Source organism: Sabethes cyaneus, chromosome 1 (genome assembly GCF_943734655.1).
Source record: "Sabethes cyaneus chromosome 1, idSabCyanKW18_F2, whole genome shotgun sequence".
Lineage (NCBI taxonomy): Eukaryota > Metazoa > Arthropoda > Insecta > Diptera > Culicidae > Sabethes > Sabethes cyaneus.
The window spans coordinates 97,014,391-97,032,610 of NC_071353.1; the positions used below are offsets into that span (position 1 = coordinate 97,014,391).

General features: G+C 38.1%; 1 protein-coding gene across 1 annotated transcript; it reads right to left on the reverse strand.

Moving 5' to 3' along the window:
* Positions 1 to 1,322: 1,322 nt before the first annotated feature.
* Positions 1,323 to 17,972, reverse strand: LOC128734737 (NIF3-like protein 1). Its single transcript, XM_053829072.1, has 4 exons — positions 17,880 to 17,972; positions 17,573 to 17,785; positions 4,415 to 4,920; positions 1,323 to 4,356 (listed from the first exon to the last, which is right to left on the reverse strand). The coding sequence occupies exons 2-4, from the start codon at positions 17,767 to 17,769 to the stop codon at positions 4,166 to 4,168; spliced, it is 894 nt and encodes a 297-aa protein (XP_053685047.1). The 5' UTR covers positions 17,770 to 17,785; positions 17,880 to 17,972; the 3' UTR covers positions 1,323 to 4,165.
* Positions 17,973 to 18,220: the final 248 nt, after the last annotated feature.

Consider the following 18,220-nt stretch of genomic DNA (forward strand, 5'->3'; position numbering starts at 1 on the left):
ACTTGTATAGTGGTGAATACTTTTGATTTATGATTATGAGAAAAAATATAAACTAAATGAATCTGTAGAATGAATCGAAAATAGGGGTGTTGCAAGTTACCCAGTAAACGGGGTTACTTGCAACACTTTTCTGATTTTGCGTTTCTTATGATCTTATACTTGATTTTAAACCGCGAATGACTATTTTGCGTGCTGTGAGGAAATGGGTTAAGGAGCATAGGTAGTTGAACGGCGCTGGGTTGCCGACCATGATGACATGGGTAGTTGGAGAGGTGAGACCGCCCAGCTAGCTTCGAGGTACGATGCTGGTCTAACAAGCCAGTCGTCGTATGTTCGAATCTCGGCTAGGCGGTGCTTGCTAGTTAGAGTCAGTAGGATTGTTGCACTGGCCTCGTAATTTTCCTGTACTCTAACAGCCGGCTGCGAAGTCTGTCGATAAAGAAGGGTAATGTCTAAAGACGGTATAAACCCATGGCTTTGCTTTGCTTGGAGAGGTGAGAGCGTCCATTCTAGTGAGTAGTCAGTTAATGGTAGCATATGATATGGGAAGACATAGCATCCACCTGATCTTATCAACTTAAAAATTGCAATCAACATGTTGACAATCATTCTCTTTTTGTTGTTGTCTGATTTCTGATGTTGCTTCTCCCAGCGACCCTAATGTTGCCGTGGAGGGCAACGAGAGATTACTTATTGGTGAAGATGTTGAAGAGGACGGCGTGAAGCCGTGATAAAGGCCGCAATTAAATACTGATACGGGATTGAACAAGACTGACCCATGCAGGATAAACAAGAGAAAGTAGAAGTTCGAGATAACTACATTCAATGCTATTGCTTATACAATTATAGCGGGTCTGGGAAGAGTCAAGGTCTGTTATTTCTTCTTCGTCCTCATTAACTCGGCATCACTCATGGCGCTAGTGTTTTCCGCATAAATTCTTTCATCATTATCACAAACACCTTCTCTCAGCTTTAGACAGACTTGGCTCTAACTGCCCTCTGTGCTGCAATCGAAAACGGAAATAATCAAAAATGCCAATATATTTACAGTTATATAAAAATCTACTATTTACTTGCTAAACAAAACAGTAATAAACTTCAATAACCGAAAGAGATTAAATGCTGCTTCACCATATACCTACGCATAAATTTTACGACGATTTCGACAAAACAACCCTTAGACAAGTCCCGAATTTGACAACTCAACCCAATTAATGAAAGTCTTTCACTAAAAAGTTGACTGTTCTGGTAAGTTTTTAAAATAATGGTGGCTTCTCACATACAATCATAATACATAGTAGTAATACCATATGTATATCCGTCTTACCTTTTATTTAAATCATGTTATGTTTGCATGCTGTTAGATTACCAAGTTTACTTGACAAACAAATGATCGCTTTACTACGATATTTCTCCTGCACACAATCACTATTTGAAAATGCGATATTGTTTATTATGAGAGTAAGATGGAGCAAGACGGGTCACATGGCAAGATAGATCAGTTGCATTAACCTGAAAGGCTTCTCAATCCAAGCCAACATTTTTTTTTTCATATAGTACTTTAAGTATTTATCTTTTATAATCGTCATAACTCGGAAATTATATTTTATCTGTTTTCGATAGAAAAATTTAAATGTAAAATCTCTGCATTTCTCACGACCACGAGACACATGAAATAAACGAAACGATACGAAGCAGACTTAATAGGAAACCGAAAGTGGCTTGAATGGCTATCCGTTTGATGGCTTAAAAATGCAGCTGTATTGGCAGAGCACGTTTTCGCCACGTAGTTAGTGCTTCCAGCGCTGTTATAATTTCCTAAAACTTGTCATTCCATTTATCGATTCGCTATATGTCAACAAACGTTCAGCAAAATATAATTGCTTATTGAAAATGGAATTAACTGATCATATCTATCATTACGTGTCGATAAAATCGACAAGTGTATATGATGTTTGCCTCATGTTGGCGGTACAGCTGGTGCTGGAGGAACAAACCGAAAAATAGCGATTATAGATCATTACACGGGAGCTCCTAACCACACATTTTTGACAGCACTTGGTGGTTTGTTTACATGGTGTTAAATTTTGAATTGAGTTTTCTATTTTTGTCCGGCAGATAATGATAAAAATTTATAGTTCTTATTCAAGAGAAAGTGCCTTACATGTATTTTACAGAAACTGATGCAGTAATCCTTCACGAAATTTCAAATCGAAACTGCTGGATGTGACAAGGATTACTGCATCAGTTGCTTTAAAATGCATGTAAGGCGCTTTCTCTTAAATAAAAACTATAATTTTTGATCATTATCTGCCGGACAAAGATAGAAAACTCAATTCAAACTTTAACACCATGTAAACAAACCACCAAGTGCTGTCAAAAAAGTGTGGTTAGGAGGTCCCGTGTAATGATCTATTAGTTGTGTGTTGCTCCGTTTGCCACAGAAAAGCACGTATTTTGTCAAATTTTTCATCCTGTTTCAAATTCAAGCACATATTTTTAAAATTTCGCATTTAACCCAGCGGAAGAAGAAATTCATTCTGTACCTTGGTGACAAAGGAATGCATCTCTTTTGTTTACTGTTGTTGTTTGCCTCATTTTCAAGCACCAACACAGACATAACTAGAAAGTGTTGTAATCTGGAATTAGGGGAATTTGTCAATAAATACGTAGTTGCACTAGCGATTTCCGAATGAGAACAACACTGTATCAAAGGTTTGTTTTCTGATATTTTACTATTTGTCTAATATAACTAATTTTTATTTTGTTTCGTTTTGTTTGTTTTGTTGTTAATTTTGCAATATTTAAGCCCTTTTTGCTGCAGTAACAATAAATAATGTTTGTTTCTGTAAACAATTTACAAAGGTTTTTGATATTAAATTTCGCTCTTTGTTAGGCAACCTTTTTTGGCTCGCAATTTGGTCCTGCCACGTACTTTGGCCTTGCCTCGTACTTTTTTGAGAGCTCAAAATAACAAGTCTTTTAAATGTGCTCACAAAAAAATTTTGAATCATGGAAAAATCGAATTTGTTCTTTCTTTCGGAAGAGATTATAAGTGACTCTATCTAAGTAAATGTTAAGTGGGTTAAAATTGAATGTGTTGAGAAACGCATCGAATGCTTCCCTTAGGTGATCCGTCTTGCCCATCCTTACCCTATATTGGAAATCATATAAATGTTTCGAGCACGCTGTGAAATCATACCGAGTTGTATTCTCATACTCTTTTCTGATGTAATCTGCTTGGAATTTTTTTAAGTGTCGCAATAAACATCTCCGCAGCGATATCCACACTTAAGGCCCGCGCAGAATTAGTACTTTATGGTAGCGTTTGCGTAGATCTGACAGATAATCTGTCAAATTGTATGGGAGAACTGTCAGGTTAACGCAAACGCAACCGTAAAGTACCAATGCTGCGCGGGCCTTTACTAGTCGTCAATACTCGGGTACTTTTTCAGTTCGACGTATTTGCAAATGAGAGATTCTCTTCGTGTCTCCTCTCTTCCGCTTTTTACGGCGATACTAATACATTGAAAAGAAAATTGTCAAAACATTTGGCAAAGCTGATGTGTCAAAATGCATTAGTATTGCATCGCCGTAAACCGCGGAAGGGAGGAGACACGAAGAGAATCTCTCATTTGCAGATACGTCGAAATGAAAAAGTACCCGAGAATACACATTTTGGAATATTTACTACATGTTCGACCGAGGAAAAAAACTCGCAATATTCACTTAACGCTACACACTGTTGATTTTAAGTAACGATATGCTAATTATTCAATTACAAAAACAGCTAAGCTTATTCGTTTTACTCTAGTACTATGGATTTATGTTTAGATGTTGAACTTACACACAAAATAGATTACGTCGAACAATAGCTGAACGTACTGCTTTATTTACAACAAATTAATCTTTTCGCTTGTTTCGTCGAAATAGTATTAACTTATTTAGATTTTCGCTTCTTGTTGCTACAAACAACTCGCTTCTGTTTGGTCTGTCGTTGATTGGTAATTGCGACTGAGGGGAGAAGACCGGGGTTACTGACTCCGGAAGTGACACCGCAACCGCTGAGCAATTGCGACTGCTGCAGCTGTTGCTGATTGTACGGCTGCTGCTGACGCATTTGTTCAGGATCATACTGCGAGTGTTACCAGTGGTACACCGGAAATCAATAAGTCTGCAATGGATCGATATCCTGTTCGGATAAATCAATCTGAATTCCCTGATATTCTTTCAGCATATTAAGCAGAATCTGTCGAAATATCGGTAGGTATCCTCGTTCTGAATTGCTATGATTCAGTAAAATCACATGGATGTTTTGATGATTTGCATCCAACACATCATGATGAAACATTTCACCTGTAATTCATAGATTAGTAATAGATATTATTCAACCTGAATGCAAGTAGCAAATAACCTGTAATATATAAATCTGCCTTTACTCCTTTAAGCACATTTATGCCAGACCCGGCGCAAACGGCAAATGTACGAATTGGGGACTCGATGTTTCGGTTGACAGCGATTGCTAATTTTATGTCCTTTAGTTTAGTATATGCTTTAATGCGATCAACTGCAGCGCCTAATGTTATTTCACCTTGAACAACACATATTCTTCCGGCACCAAATGATGGATTAGATAAATTTTCTAAAACGGGTTGCGCGCTGGCAAGAGGCAGAGCTGATGCTAGCCAGTCATTTACTCCATTCGTAACGCTATCCCAACTAGTATGTGGTGAATATAGAGCAATTTTATTTTCTAGGCAAATCGAAACTATCCGTTCTTTCCATGATTTTTGCGTAATTCTTTTCAGCGGTGCAAAAATTGGCGGATGATACGAAATAATCATGTCGGAACTTCTAGCCAATGCTTCGCTCATAACGTTCTCTGTAAGATCATTCGTTAATAAAATTTTACTGATGTTCCTGTAAATAAAGAAAATCGAAATCCGTTGGAATAAATGGAGTCTAATTTTGAGCTTATCAATACAGTGATACCTCGATATAAAACAAAAAGTTGTCTTATATCCCGGAGACGAATGAATCTTTAGATTTAAAGTCTCCGTTAACAAATAAAAACGAAACGAAACGTCTTATATTGAAATTATCTTATATGAAACATATTTTCACAAAATTTTTGCACTAGCGGTCGCTAATTTGACCCTGTGTTGTGAGTTTGAATACGTTTTTTTTTGAGCTGCTTATTTTTGGTTCAACTATCATTTTATACAATTTTCAGGATTATTCATGTTATTCATGTCGCTACTTTTAGAATGAACTTTGGCTCTAGTATCATTGAAAACCATAGAAGGAATTTGTCTTATATCGAGATAAAAATTGTCTTAGGGGCCATCCATATACCACGTGGACAATTTAGAGGGAGGTGGGGGCATGAAAATGTCCACGTTTATCCACAGAAAGTGGGGGAGGGGGTATAGAAAAGACCACGTGGGCAAGTTTATATAAAACATAGAAATATTGAATTAATTATACATATTAGCAATGTTGCGAATCGAGGGAGAAGTCAACCATGCGAAACAGTATGAGCAACATAGCATTTAACGTTTACGCCGCACACGCAGACAGCTATTAAAGTACAGGACAATTGCAGGGGTAGGTCCAGTTGCTACGATCCTATTGATTCAAACAGCTCTCCAAGCCGAGACTGACTGACTGGCTGAATGTCATACGACGCCTGAGTTATTAGGCCAGCATCATACCTCGAGGCCAACTGGGAGGCACCTTGCATGCGGGAGTGGCATAAACCGCAGCCCAGACCGATAGACACAAATTCTCGCACAACACGAAACTCGCCATGCGGTGTGTGTTCTCCCAATAATTCCCTTCTGCGTCTCTTTTGCTCAGTACGCTCTTTCGTGTTTTAGGTGCACCAAGAAAACGAAGCCGCATACGCAATGTGATAAATTTGCTGCGTACTTTACCTTTACCACACCCAGAGCCGATATCTGCGCGGATGGATCGTACACCAATAAACACCGTGCGCTGGGGCAATTGAAGCGGGGTGTTTGAAAAATTTTTTTTTTTTACTGTTGCGTCACCTGATCCGCACTAACTTAATATAGACCATATAAATTGTTCAGTGCGGCGTTTATTTCCTCTTTCAAAAGGGCAGCAAATATGTAGAGTAAGGAGGGGTAAAAGTGCGATGAGGGTAAAAGTGCGATTTAATGATTTATCAGTGCGCATATCGAGTAAATTGACAACATTGGCATGGATGGGTGAGTACTTTGACAGCTTAAATCTATCATTAACATTTGTTGTTTACGAAGCATAGTTGCTGAGTTATTGGTAAATGTTATTTTAGAACGGTTTTGATGTAATATTTCGTTGTACGGCAAATACAATATCAACAAAAGGATATTGCTTGTTGACAAATTGTAGCAGCGTTTTACATCACTCAGATATCTCTCTTGAAATTGCGGTGAGAATTTCCAAAATCTATTTCGCTTTTCCATAATTTAATCAAACCCCGTCAAGCGCCTAGCGGGGCAAAAGTTCGATTTCCTGACGGGGTAAAAGTTCGATTCTTGGATCGAGAATCTAGCTCAGTTTACTGACGGGACGACGACACTATGCAAGCCCTTGCGACTTGTAAGGTACTGCGCGCGACGCTGTTCGTTTGTCAGCTTTATAGCCGTGATTCTAAACGGAGTTGTTCGGGGAGAGGTTTCGTTTCTATCACGGAGCGAAAAAATTTCAATTTGTTTAAAACGAAATTTTTATAACAACCTAAATATATTTTTGTTTCAAAACGCAAACGAAACTCTATTTGAATCAAGAAAATAACAGTTTTGAGTTAAAAGTAAAGTATTATCAAATTGAGTAACAATATAACAATAAATAATTTCATTTCAATCATAAATATCAGTTTGAAACAAAATGAAATTTCTATTTGTGCGTAAAACAACTAGGAATAAATGTGGGTGAAATTACATTTTTACCTTTGTTATAGAGTAAGGAGGGGTAAAAGTGCGATTTAATGATATATCGGTGCAGATTCCGAGTAAATTGACTACATTGGCATTAATGGGTGACTATTTTGACAGCTTGAATCTAACGTAAACTTTGGTTGCTTACGAAGCATAGTTGCTGAGTTATGTGCAAATGTTATTTTAGGGCGGTTTTGATGTATTTTTTTGTTATGCGGGTTATACGGGTAATACGGTATCAACAGGAGGATATTACTTGTTGAAAATTTGTAGCAGTGTTTTACATCACTCGCATATCTGTTTTGAAAATACGGTGAAGAGTTTACAAAATATATTTTATTAATATATTAATTTAATCAAACCCCGTCAAGCGCCTAACGAGGTAAAAGTGCGATTCACGGACGGGGCAAAATTGCGATTCATGGACGAGGCAAAAATATATAGCTAATTATATACAGCTTATGGCACTATATTACAGATACTAGAAATGGAAGATCTGCAGAAAACTGTACTCTACAGATGTTGGTCGAAGGAAAACAATGTTTTTCCGCTGATGAAACAAAAAACAAACGTTTGGGAAAGTTTCGATCTGTCGGAGGCTGCAATACACCAGCGCAAAACAGCAAAGGTGTAAATTGAGAGTATTCCTTACCGAAACATACCGCAGGTTGAAGATAATATGGTTTTGTTAGCTACTGCTGTGCTAATTTCATGGATTCGAGCTTCGCACTTTTGCCCCGCGGTAGGGTAACCAACCTATTTTGGACCCCATCAGCAGCTGTACATAATTTGGACACTTCCATTTGATTTTGCTGCAAGTGTCCAAATTATGTACAGCTGCTGAAGGGATCCAAAATACGTTGGTAACCCTATTCGCATTTTTGCCCCGCTGGTGGGGTAAAAGTGCGAATCGGCACTTGATCAGAAGAATGAAGAATTTATTTTCAATAACACTATTGTTCCAGATGACTTATAGTTGAATGTAAAGACATTGAGTAGCTGCATCACTATAAAATATATTTTGTTGTTGTCCTTCTTTATATCTCGCGAAAATTGATGACAACTTCAAACATCGCACTCATGCCCCGCCCTACTCTAAATACAAAACAAAACTTTTTGCGTTAATTCCGCACGTAGTGTGGTAAACAGCAACGCCAAGTGTTGTTGACATGATCACTCACTGGGCGATTTTCACTGAGTACTGTCGTTCGCTCTCAATTTGATTTCGCTCGTATGCTGTGTGCATATTAGTTGTTGAAGTGTGTTGCCGAATCGCTCTGTGTCTCTTTGTGCGACAACGCAAAAGATTAGAAAATTGGGCGCATAGTGTAAGCGAATGACAGCCCTGCTTACATGCATACGCTGCGGAAATTTGACAGAATATCCAATGAAAAACCCAGATTTCCGCAACCCTATTTCACGTAAGCTTTTTGCCGTTCTACTATAGAGCAGTTCCACGCCAAATCGTCAAAAAAAATTGTATTTGTAACCAGAAATGAATCTCTTTGATTTGGAAGAAACTTTACAAATGTGTTTAATAGGAGGAAATATGCACCTTACAGAGACTATAGATTACAGAGGCGCCGAGACACTCAAAATCCGCCAAATTTTGAAACAAAACGGAGAGTACCATCATAAATAAAGGTAACTCTACGGTAACAGTCTCTGTAGTAATGCACCTTCCACAAGTTTTGGCGCCATTTTGATTCAAGTCTCATTTTTAAAAAGGGCGTATTTATATCTTGATATTAAATTTTATTTTTAAATTTTTGAAAAATTGGTAAAATATTTTTTTCATGTTCAAAAATCAATTTTCTACAACTTTTGCTTAGACATAATTTTTGAAAAATCGATAGTTTCCGAGATACAATCTTTCAAACATAATACACATGAAAATACGCCCTTTTTAAAAATGAGCCTTGAATCAAAATGGCGCCAAAACCTATGGAAGGTGCATATTTCCTCCTACCAAATACGTTTGTTAAGTTTCATCTAAATCAGAAAGGTTCAAATTTTGTCACTTACCTATTTCGCGTGGAACTGCCTTATATGAAAATATTGTTGTTGCAGTTGTAAACCGTAATAATCGACGTGCGACATTCGGTTTTATTCTTGTCCTGTGTGTCGCAACTACGTCGCAGGTGGTGTGTGTGTGTGTGTGTGTGTGTGTGTGTGTGTGTGTGTGCGTGTGTGTGTGTGTGTGTGTGTGTGTGTGTGTGTGTGTGTGTTAATTTTGTAAGAATTATACGTGTTGTGTCTTGTTCCTTTTAAATTTATATAAATTTCAAATAAATTTTGTGTATCAATAGCTGCTTTTTCCAATTAATAGATGCTAGGGCTTAGAAAATATTTATGTATGAACAGTTGGAAGCAAAGGTTGCTATTACAGTCAGTTCACTATCATGGGTCACACACAATTGTGGATCATTTTAGTTTTATCGGCCGATTAATGCTTGAATATTAAACTAATTCATTGATAAAATTGTTACTCATAAGTAGTATTAATAATTTGATCAATTATTAGGTGATATTTAAACGGAGCTAAAATGACCCACAATTGTGTGTGACCCATGATTGTGAACTGACTGTAATTATGTACGATTTGCTATCATTAGTAACACCTTAAAAGGCACAAGTCTTAGGTCATGTAACATGTTTCAATAAATAAATATGGGCCCACTCATGCCATCGAAAATGACAAACGATATTTCCCATCCTCATGCATGTTTATGGCACTGCTTTTGCACTATTTCTTTGATATACGATGAAAGTATATTCAAAGGAAACTCAAGTTTTGATTTTCATGAAAAAATAATTATCTGGAGAAGCGCCAATTAAGAAAAAGTCTAATTTCTCATTTTCGTTTACCATATCTAATGCCCTAGTCAGTTAGGCCATTGCAAATTATTTGTAAAGTTTTTGTCAGCCCCCCTTCAAAATTGGCTTAAAAAATCTGGGGGCAAACAAATTTTTGCACTTGAGTAAAAAGTTTTTGTTAAAAATCAATTGTCTGTGAGCTTTACAACTTAAAGAACTCGAAAGTGTATGGAATGTTTACGCTGCTAGTACGAAACAGAATTGGAAGTTCAGAAAATGTAATTTCCGAAAATCGGCGAAAAAATTTCTCTTATTTGGCAGGTTTTCGCATGGAAAATAATAACGTTTATATGAAAAGTAAGAATAGATTTGATTAAACGATTAAACTTTAAGTAAAAATGCATAAAACGCTTAATTTTTTTTCGTGATTAAACTTTTTTTTTGGTTGTCAAACATTGGAAGGACAAAAATTTTATAAAATATTAGTAGTGCCTTTTTATACCGATTTTGTTTTTGCTAAGGTCCAATCTAGGTTCGCTCTAGTTCCAATCGAACGGCTGTCAAAACGTTTGTTTTTTTCACTCAGGTTGAACTCTGGGTTGTACTTTTTAAACGACTGGTTCGCACTGAGATTTTTCACAGTTTGAACCTCGCAATAAGCAGTACACTGACAACCCGAAAACGTTTGTTTATGCTCGTGAAAATGTTTGTTTATTCAGTGGTCGGTTGGAATAAACCCAAGTTATAAAACAAAAACGCTATTATTTAAATCAGTAAAATTTTGAGGTCAATCATTTTCTTCTAGATATCCTTTATCTTCAAAGGTGAAAACGAAAATATTTGCGCAATAATTTTTTTCGTAATTTTTCTGAATATTTGTTTTTGAAAGATGATAAGTCTTGGATGCGTCTTTAAGACGCATGGTTAGAATGCTGTGATATTAATATCAAAATATCAAGAAATTTGTGATGAACATATTTTTCATATTGTCAATTCAAAAATAGCTTCTTATGTAGCTCTAAAGCCCAAAAGTTAAGACCGTCAGTAGGGCTCGTTAGAGGGTTAATTTCTAATTTTCTATGTATGTATATTTATTCAAGTCAAGCAAAAATTATCCTTTGTATTTGCATTTATGGTTCTATCAATTTATCGTAAATATTATAAACTAAATAAGGTGCCCAGATAACACAAAATCGTAATAGAAAGTTCACATTAAATCGTTTTCATGTCAATTTCACATTGGAATTGTATAATGATTAGAGTATGTCAAATCGAAGTGAACAATAAGTTGTTTTGCAGTCGTGCGTGTCTTCATATACAATTCATGACTGTGAATTATAAAGCAGTATAGACGATTACAATATTTGATTATATCTTAATCATATATTCAGGAGTATTTAGTTGCGTGTTATAAAAACTACGCAAAATAGAATTACAAATAATTGTCAAAATGTTCGCACGTATAGCGCCTCCACTTTGGTACATATATGTTCTTATATGGCGTTGAATAACTTTTTCGTTCAGATATGATTTCGTATATCTCAGTTGCAATCGAGATATACAAACCAAATGGTTTACTGGGTGTTGATAAAGTAAATCAAATTACACTTACGCAGTACGGACTTTACTGTTTAATAAGGATTTTAAAGAATAAGTAACTGATATTTGAAAACATAGTCAACTTAATTATAGATGTTACTGAAAAATTAAGAAATAACTATTGTTGCAGTAGAAAGGCTAGGTCACACCGCTAGGTGGATTAATTCGGGTTTTTAATAAATACTGCATAAATCATAAACGTGCATTGTCCACACGAAGGTAGACCCGACGACGAGAAGGAACGTTCTATGCGCAGCTAGAGGCAACGTACGACAGCTGCTCACGACGGGACATCAGGATCGTCATCGGGGATATGAACGCCCAGGTCGGCGAGAAGCAATGTATAGACCGGCGATCGGGACCCATAACCTGCACACCGACACGAACGATAACGGCCAGCGATGCATCAACTTTACAGCTTCCCGAGGCTTGGTGGTCAGAAGCACTTTCTTTCCCCACAAAGATCCACATCCACAAAGCCACCTCTGGGTCAGTCCCGGTGTAGTGGTTAGCATTCACGCCTCTTACGCCGACGATCCGGGATCAAATCCCATCCCCGCAGAAGTCACGAATGACCTAAAAGTGTTAAAGTGACTATAATCTACCAAAAAAAAAAGCCACCTGGAGATCACCTGACCAACGAACTTCGTATCAAATCGACCATATTCTCATCGAGGGCCGGTTTTTCTCGAACATTACCAACGTACGCTCACTACAGGGTGCAGATATTCACTCGAGCCATTACCTAGTAGCAGCACACGTGCGATCAAAACTATCGACGATTTATACCTCGTGACAAAGCCGCCCTCGGTTAAACATTCGGCACCTAAAATGCCCGCCAGTTGCCGAAAACTGTGCGCGTGCTGGATGAAACTCTGCCTTCTTCTGTGGAGCTAGATGCTTCGACCCTCGAAAACGGATGGAGCTCGGCCGTCAACGAGGCTACTACTGCGGTTTGACGGGGAATGCCAACAAGCGATAGAGAGGAAGAGAGCTTGGAAAAATTATCTAAGCATATCCACGAGAGAAAATTTGGCCAAGTATCGACGAGCGCGGAATGATTTTACCACGATCCTGAGGAGAAAAAAGCACCAGAAGGAGGACAGAGATCGTGAGGAGCTGGAAAAACTATTCCGTGCTAATGATACGCGCAAGTTTTACGAGAAAGTGAACCAAACTCGTAAGGGCTACACACTTAAACCTGACGCGAGGACGCCAAACGAACGCGAGGTGATCGACAGGCGGAAGCAGAATATCAATGAGCACCTCAACGGCGACATAGCAGCAGGAGACGTAATGGAAATTAACCATGGAGTGCCTACAAACGATAACAGTGTGTCGGCTCCCGATCTCGAAGAGATCCGGCGAGAAATTTGTCTGCTGAAGAATAATAGAGCCGCCGGAAAGGACCGACTCCCGGCAGAGCTCTATGAAAATGGTTAAGAACCGCTAGCAACCGCACTGCATTGGATAATTTATAGGATTTGGGAGGAGGAGAAACTACCGGAGAAGTGGATGGAAGGTGTAGTCTTTCCCATCTACAAAAAGGGCGACCGACTAGATTGCTATAATTACCGCGGCATCACGTTGGTTAACGCCACCTGTAAGGTGCTGTCCCAGATTTTGTTGCGTCGTCTATCCCCAGTATCAAGAGAATTCGTAGGGTAGTATCAGGCGGGCTTTATGGGAGCCCGTGCTACTACGGATCAAATTTTTACTCTCCGACAAATCCTCCAGAAATGTCGAGAGTAAAACACATATTCTCGTGGATTTCAGGGCAGCATACGACACAGTTGAACGAGAACAGCTATGGCAGATAAGCACGAATACGGTGTTCCGGACAAACTGACGCGGCTGATCAAAGCGAGTGATGTGTTACGTGCGCGTTTCGGGGACACTGTCGAGTCGTTTCGAATCGCACAGAGGGTTGCGGCTAGGGGATGGACTGTCCTGTATGTTATTCAATATGAAGGTGTGGTGCAGCGAATGGGCATCGAAACGAGAGGAACGATTTTCAGCAAGAGTAACCAACTCCTAGCCTTCGCAGACGACCTCGACATCGACATCATTACTAGAAACCTTATGACGGCGGAGGCAATCTACACCAGACTAAAAACGGAGGCTAGGAGGATAGGGTTACAAATCAATGCGTCGAAAACCAAATATATGGTAGGAAGAGGCTCCAGAGAAAGCAATGTTTGCCTCCCACGGATAGTGACTATTGATGGTGATGAACTGGAAGTGGTTGATGAGTTTGTATATGTGGGATCTAATAGTCACCGCCGACAATAATACAAGTAAAGAGATCCAACGACGCATTCAAGCTAGAAATCGAGGCTACTTTTCCCTCTGCAAGATGCTTCGATCTGGGACCATACGCCGTCGCACAAAGCTTACTATGTACAAAACGCTAATCAGACCGGTATTCCTCTACGGACTTGAGACATTAACTTTGCTTACGGAGGACATGGACATGGACATTTCGCCAATTACACAGATTAAACAGATTTTTGAACTTTTACATGAGAGCGAAAGAAACGGAAATACTCAGCAAAACGACTCTCCGTCTCTTTCACTCTTATTGTTTTGTATTGGAAAGATATTTGCACAGATATTTTACCCTGCTGTACAGATGGCCAGATTTTTCCAACTACAGGCAAAAGGCACTGCTTGAAGAGATTCCCATCGTACTGCCGTGAATCGCATATCAGTCCCATATGGAAATTCATCAATCGAAGAAAACAGTGATGACAGCTATGATCATGTTTATCAAGATAAGAAAAATATCGCATGACATATCGTTATTAACTAGACTCCAGAATATGTATTACAATGTTTTTAATACTTTTGTAGTACTATACAATAAAATTATAATATTTTTGTATAAAAAAACAACAATGGGACTGATATGCCTTTATTTTGCATGACAGACTGCAAAATAATTGCATCAGTCCCGCTATGACCTAGAAACCGGGTTACGGTGTAACTGTCAAAGTTGATTGTTTCGCTTAAGGGGAAACCGAAAGTGGCTCAAAGATGGCTGGATAAATGGCTACCATTCGAAGCATGTATTGTTTTGCGCCTTAAAAATGCATCTGTATTGGCAGAGCACGCTTTCGCCACGTAATCAGTGCTTCCAGCGCTGTTATAATGCCCTAAAACTTGTAATTCAATTTATCGATCTGCTGTGTATTAATAAACGCTCAGCAAAACATAATTGCTAATGGAAAATAAATTTAACTGAATATATCGATTATTACGTGTTCATAAAAGCGACCAATGTATAATTTGGAATTAGTTAATAGATATTTGGTTACGCACATATTTCGTTGAACTAGCGATTTCCGAAAAAGCAGCAACACAGTATCAAACTTTCGTCACATCAATGAGCTTTTAAAGAGCTTTCAACTTTCGCCGCATCGATGAGCTTAGAGTGAAATAAACAAACAAAACGCAATCCGATGCAAGCGGATTAATTAAACATCCTAGTGATCCTACGCATTATTCAGTTGCTGCTGTTAATTTTGATTGAATCGGAATGCCTCGATAAAGAAAACAAACCCTTTTTCGGGATGTTTGTAGTCAGTGCGGTTGGCTGCGGATCAGCTGTTTATGTTTGCAAGCTCCGCTATTTGACATATATTACTAATACTAATGCAATATTCAAATAAACGTTTAGGTTTTTAACGAACACATGAGATGTACAGTACAGTGTTTGTCGCACTAACACAATAACGTTAGCCACTTTCGGTTCCGCCTTAAAGTGTTGTTTATTTAAAAGTTTTAATAACTCCTGAAAAATGTCCTCGTTAAGTTTTCTTAGAGCGTGTTATGCTTACGATGATAGTTCCGATGAAGATTGTGTTGGTTTTGACACGAATGATTTTGAACGGTTTTCATGTCGCGAAACAATAATTGACAAGTTTTGGTCATGTTTTGACAATTCATCAGTTTCAGCCGGTGAAATTGAAAAAATGGTGAATTGAGAAAACTGGTGCAAGTGTTGTAGCAGAAGAAAATATCGACGAATCTTTGGGATTGGATTATGATTCGGATGGCAGCTTTTTTAAAACAAACATGTCCAGACATCGTCAAAACCAACCAGAAAGCGTACTAGAAAAGAAATTAGGAAGTTGGATAAGGCGAAAAAACGGCGTCTTGCTCATTATACTATAAGTAGAAACTAAAAAAACAATTTTGGATTGAATTACCAGAACAAAACTAGGGAACGCATTTTTGATGAACGATCTGTGATGTTTGCTAACATTTCATCTATAATAAGAGTAAATATGAGTAAATATGTTGATAAAATTCAGAGGTGGGCACATTTCCGCTAATCCGCTAACAGCTAATTAGCTCAGCTAACATTTTGGTTAGCGGTTAGCGGTTTCGCTAATTTTTAAAACCGTTAGCGTTAGCGTTAGCTTCCGCTAAATTTATGTACCGCTAAATAAACCGCTAACTTTTTTTAGCAGGAGGAAAATTGCTGAGGAATATGAAAATTTTTTTTTAATTCTGCTATTGAACTATTATCTATCAATATTATCGCACAGATTTGAGTCGAATCTCAAGACTTCGTAAAGTTTTGTACGCCTGGAAAAAAGTTTTTCACAAAATTGGCTATGGCTGCGGAGCTCCAAAGCAAACTTTGAAAAACTCTATCTTATGGAAAATTTCTAAAATGTTTTTTATTGTTTCTTGTTCCTGTACTTGTGTCATTCATTTACAAATGTGGCCATTGACTCATTGGCAAATTTCATCATTGACAATCCGGATAAAATATTATTTGGAAAAATCTTTTACAAAATGTTCCACAGTGATAGAAAACTGCAAAGAATAATCAAAAAACCATAGCCTGTCTCTTGAAAATATTTTCTATCTGTTCTATTTTCAATGTGAGAATGTTCTTCAAAACATTTTTTATGAGCGCCTGTGATTTTTTTCATGATTTTTCCAGATATATACTTTATCTTAGACTTTCGCAACGAACATTTCCGTTTTTGCCAAAATTGGCGCTTATCACAGTATTGCCAAATTTGCGCTACCACACAATTTAGCGGTTAGCGGTTAGCTTTAGCTTCCGCTAAATTTTTGGTTACTTTAGCGGTTAGCGGTTATCGAAGCTAACGTTTTGAATTAGCGGACTAGCTGTTAGCGAAGCTAAAATTTCGGTTAGCGGTGCCCACCTCTGATAAAATTGTATTATCATTCATTTGAGCTTTAAAGTATGGGATATATTATATCTTCTTCCTGCGGCCACCGCTGTGGGACTGATATGCGATTACTTTTAAGATGGGACAAACTGACCTGATATTTTTTGAAATGAAACTAGCTATTTTTTTCTTACAACCTAAAGAACAATGATAACTAATACCACTGACGAACTGACATGACACATAGAAGAAAATCCTTTAAAAACCATCGTCCTACACATTTTGCTTGCACACTAGCACCCTCTGTTATGCATGTTACGGAGTAGCTTGCATTTGCAGGGTTTCATTCTAAAGGCTTTTTACACTTGTATGGTTTTATACTGAAAACTCGAAGCGCCGCGGTGTGGCCATGTTGCGAAACATACTTTTTTGAAAAATAAGTTGTTTTTGAATGGACGATGGAATTAATGCGAGTGTCTCGTCTGTTTGTCTGTGCTAATACTGTTTAGCGATTAAACTCAAAATTACAAAAAATACATATGGGACTGATATGCGATTCACCCCTGGCGAAAGTTGGTAGACTACGGTGGGCCGGCCAAGTCGCAAGGATGCCGAACGACTGTGCAGTGAAATCCGTTCTCTTCAAAAACCCTACCGGCAGCAGGAATAGAGGGGCCCAACGTGCTAGATGGCCGACCAGGTTGAAATCGACTTGTGTGTGTCGAGACGCGCAACGAATAGGATACGAGTAGCCCAGGACCGAGTACAATGGAGAGGAATTCTTGATACGGCAAGAGCCACCCCGGCTCTCGGTTGCTAAAGTAAGTAGTAAAGTAAGCATAAATCAAGTCGAAAACAAAATTTAGCACCATACATTTCTGTTTTGCTAAATTTTACATAAGAAAAAAATTGTCCACGTCCAGTGTCCACGGACAAACAGGGAGGGATTGACAATTGGTATTTTTCGGTCCAGGTGGTATCTGGATGACCCCTTATACCCTCCCATGTGGTTTGTTGAGGGGGTATTTAATTGAAAACGCTCATCACACTAGGACTTACCTTTTAGTGTAAGGTTCGATTAACAAGCCTACATTATCCCACTTTTCAGCCAGATTCTCAGGTGCAAAATCGTTTAACTTCTCTACTACCACCGCCAAAGTTGCTCCTGCCATTTTACGCACAACGGGGATGGTTTTAAATGTTTCCGCCCGGTCAATATTAAAAATGCTTTTAGCCGAGTTGTATAAATTGAACATCCAAGCAATTTTAAATCTAAAATTTCGAGATTGGTCAAAGGCTTTACAATGTCTACATAAGTTTTCTTTAGATTTATTTGCAATTGAGGTGTGCTTGAAATTTCACTTACTTTTTTGATGTAGCCAGTGAGCCAGTACAGTTATTAAGAAAAAAAAACTACTTTTTCATAAAAGCCGACTTTTATAAAAAAAAATCCTGTTGACTTGACAGACGTAGATGAGAGATGAAGTTGTTGATATTTTTGTGGTCTTCGCAGGTCTTCGGCCTTCGCTATTAGAGTGACTATATACAGAGTGGCGACAATGTCAAAATTGGAATGATAATTATTTGTCAGTGTCATTCCAATCGAGCAGATCCAACGCGTATGCAGGAAAGAGAAAGAAAAACCTAGGATAAACCGCATTGCATACATTTGGGATGACTTGGCGCCACTCTGTATCCAGCTTTTTA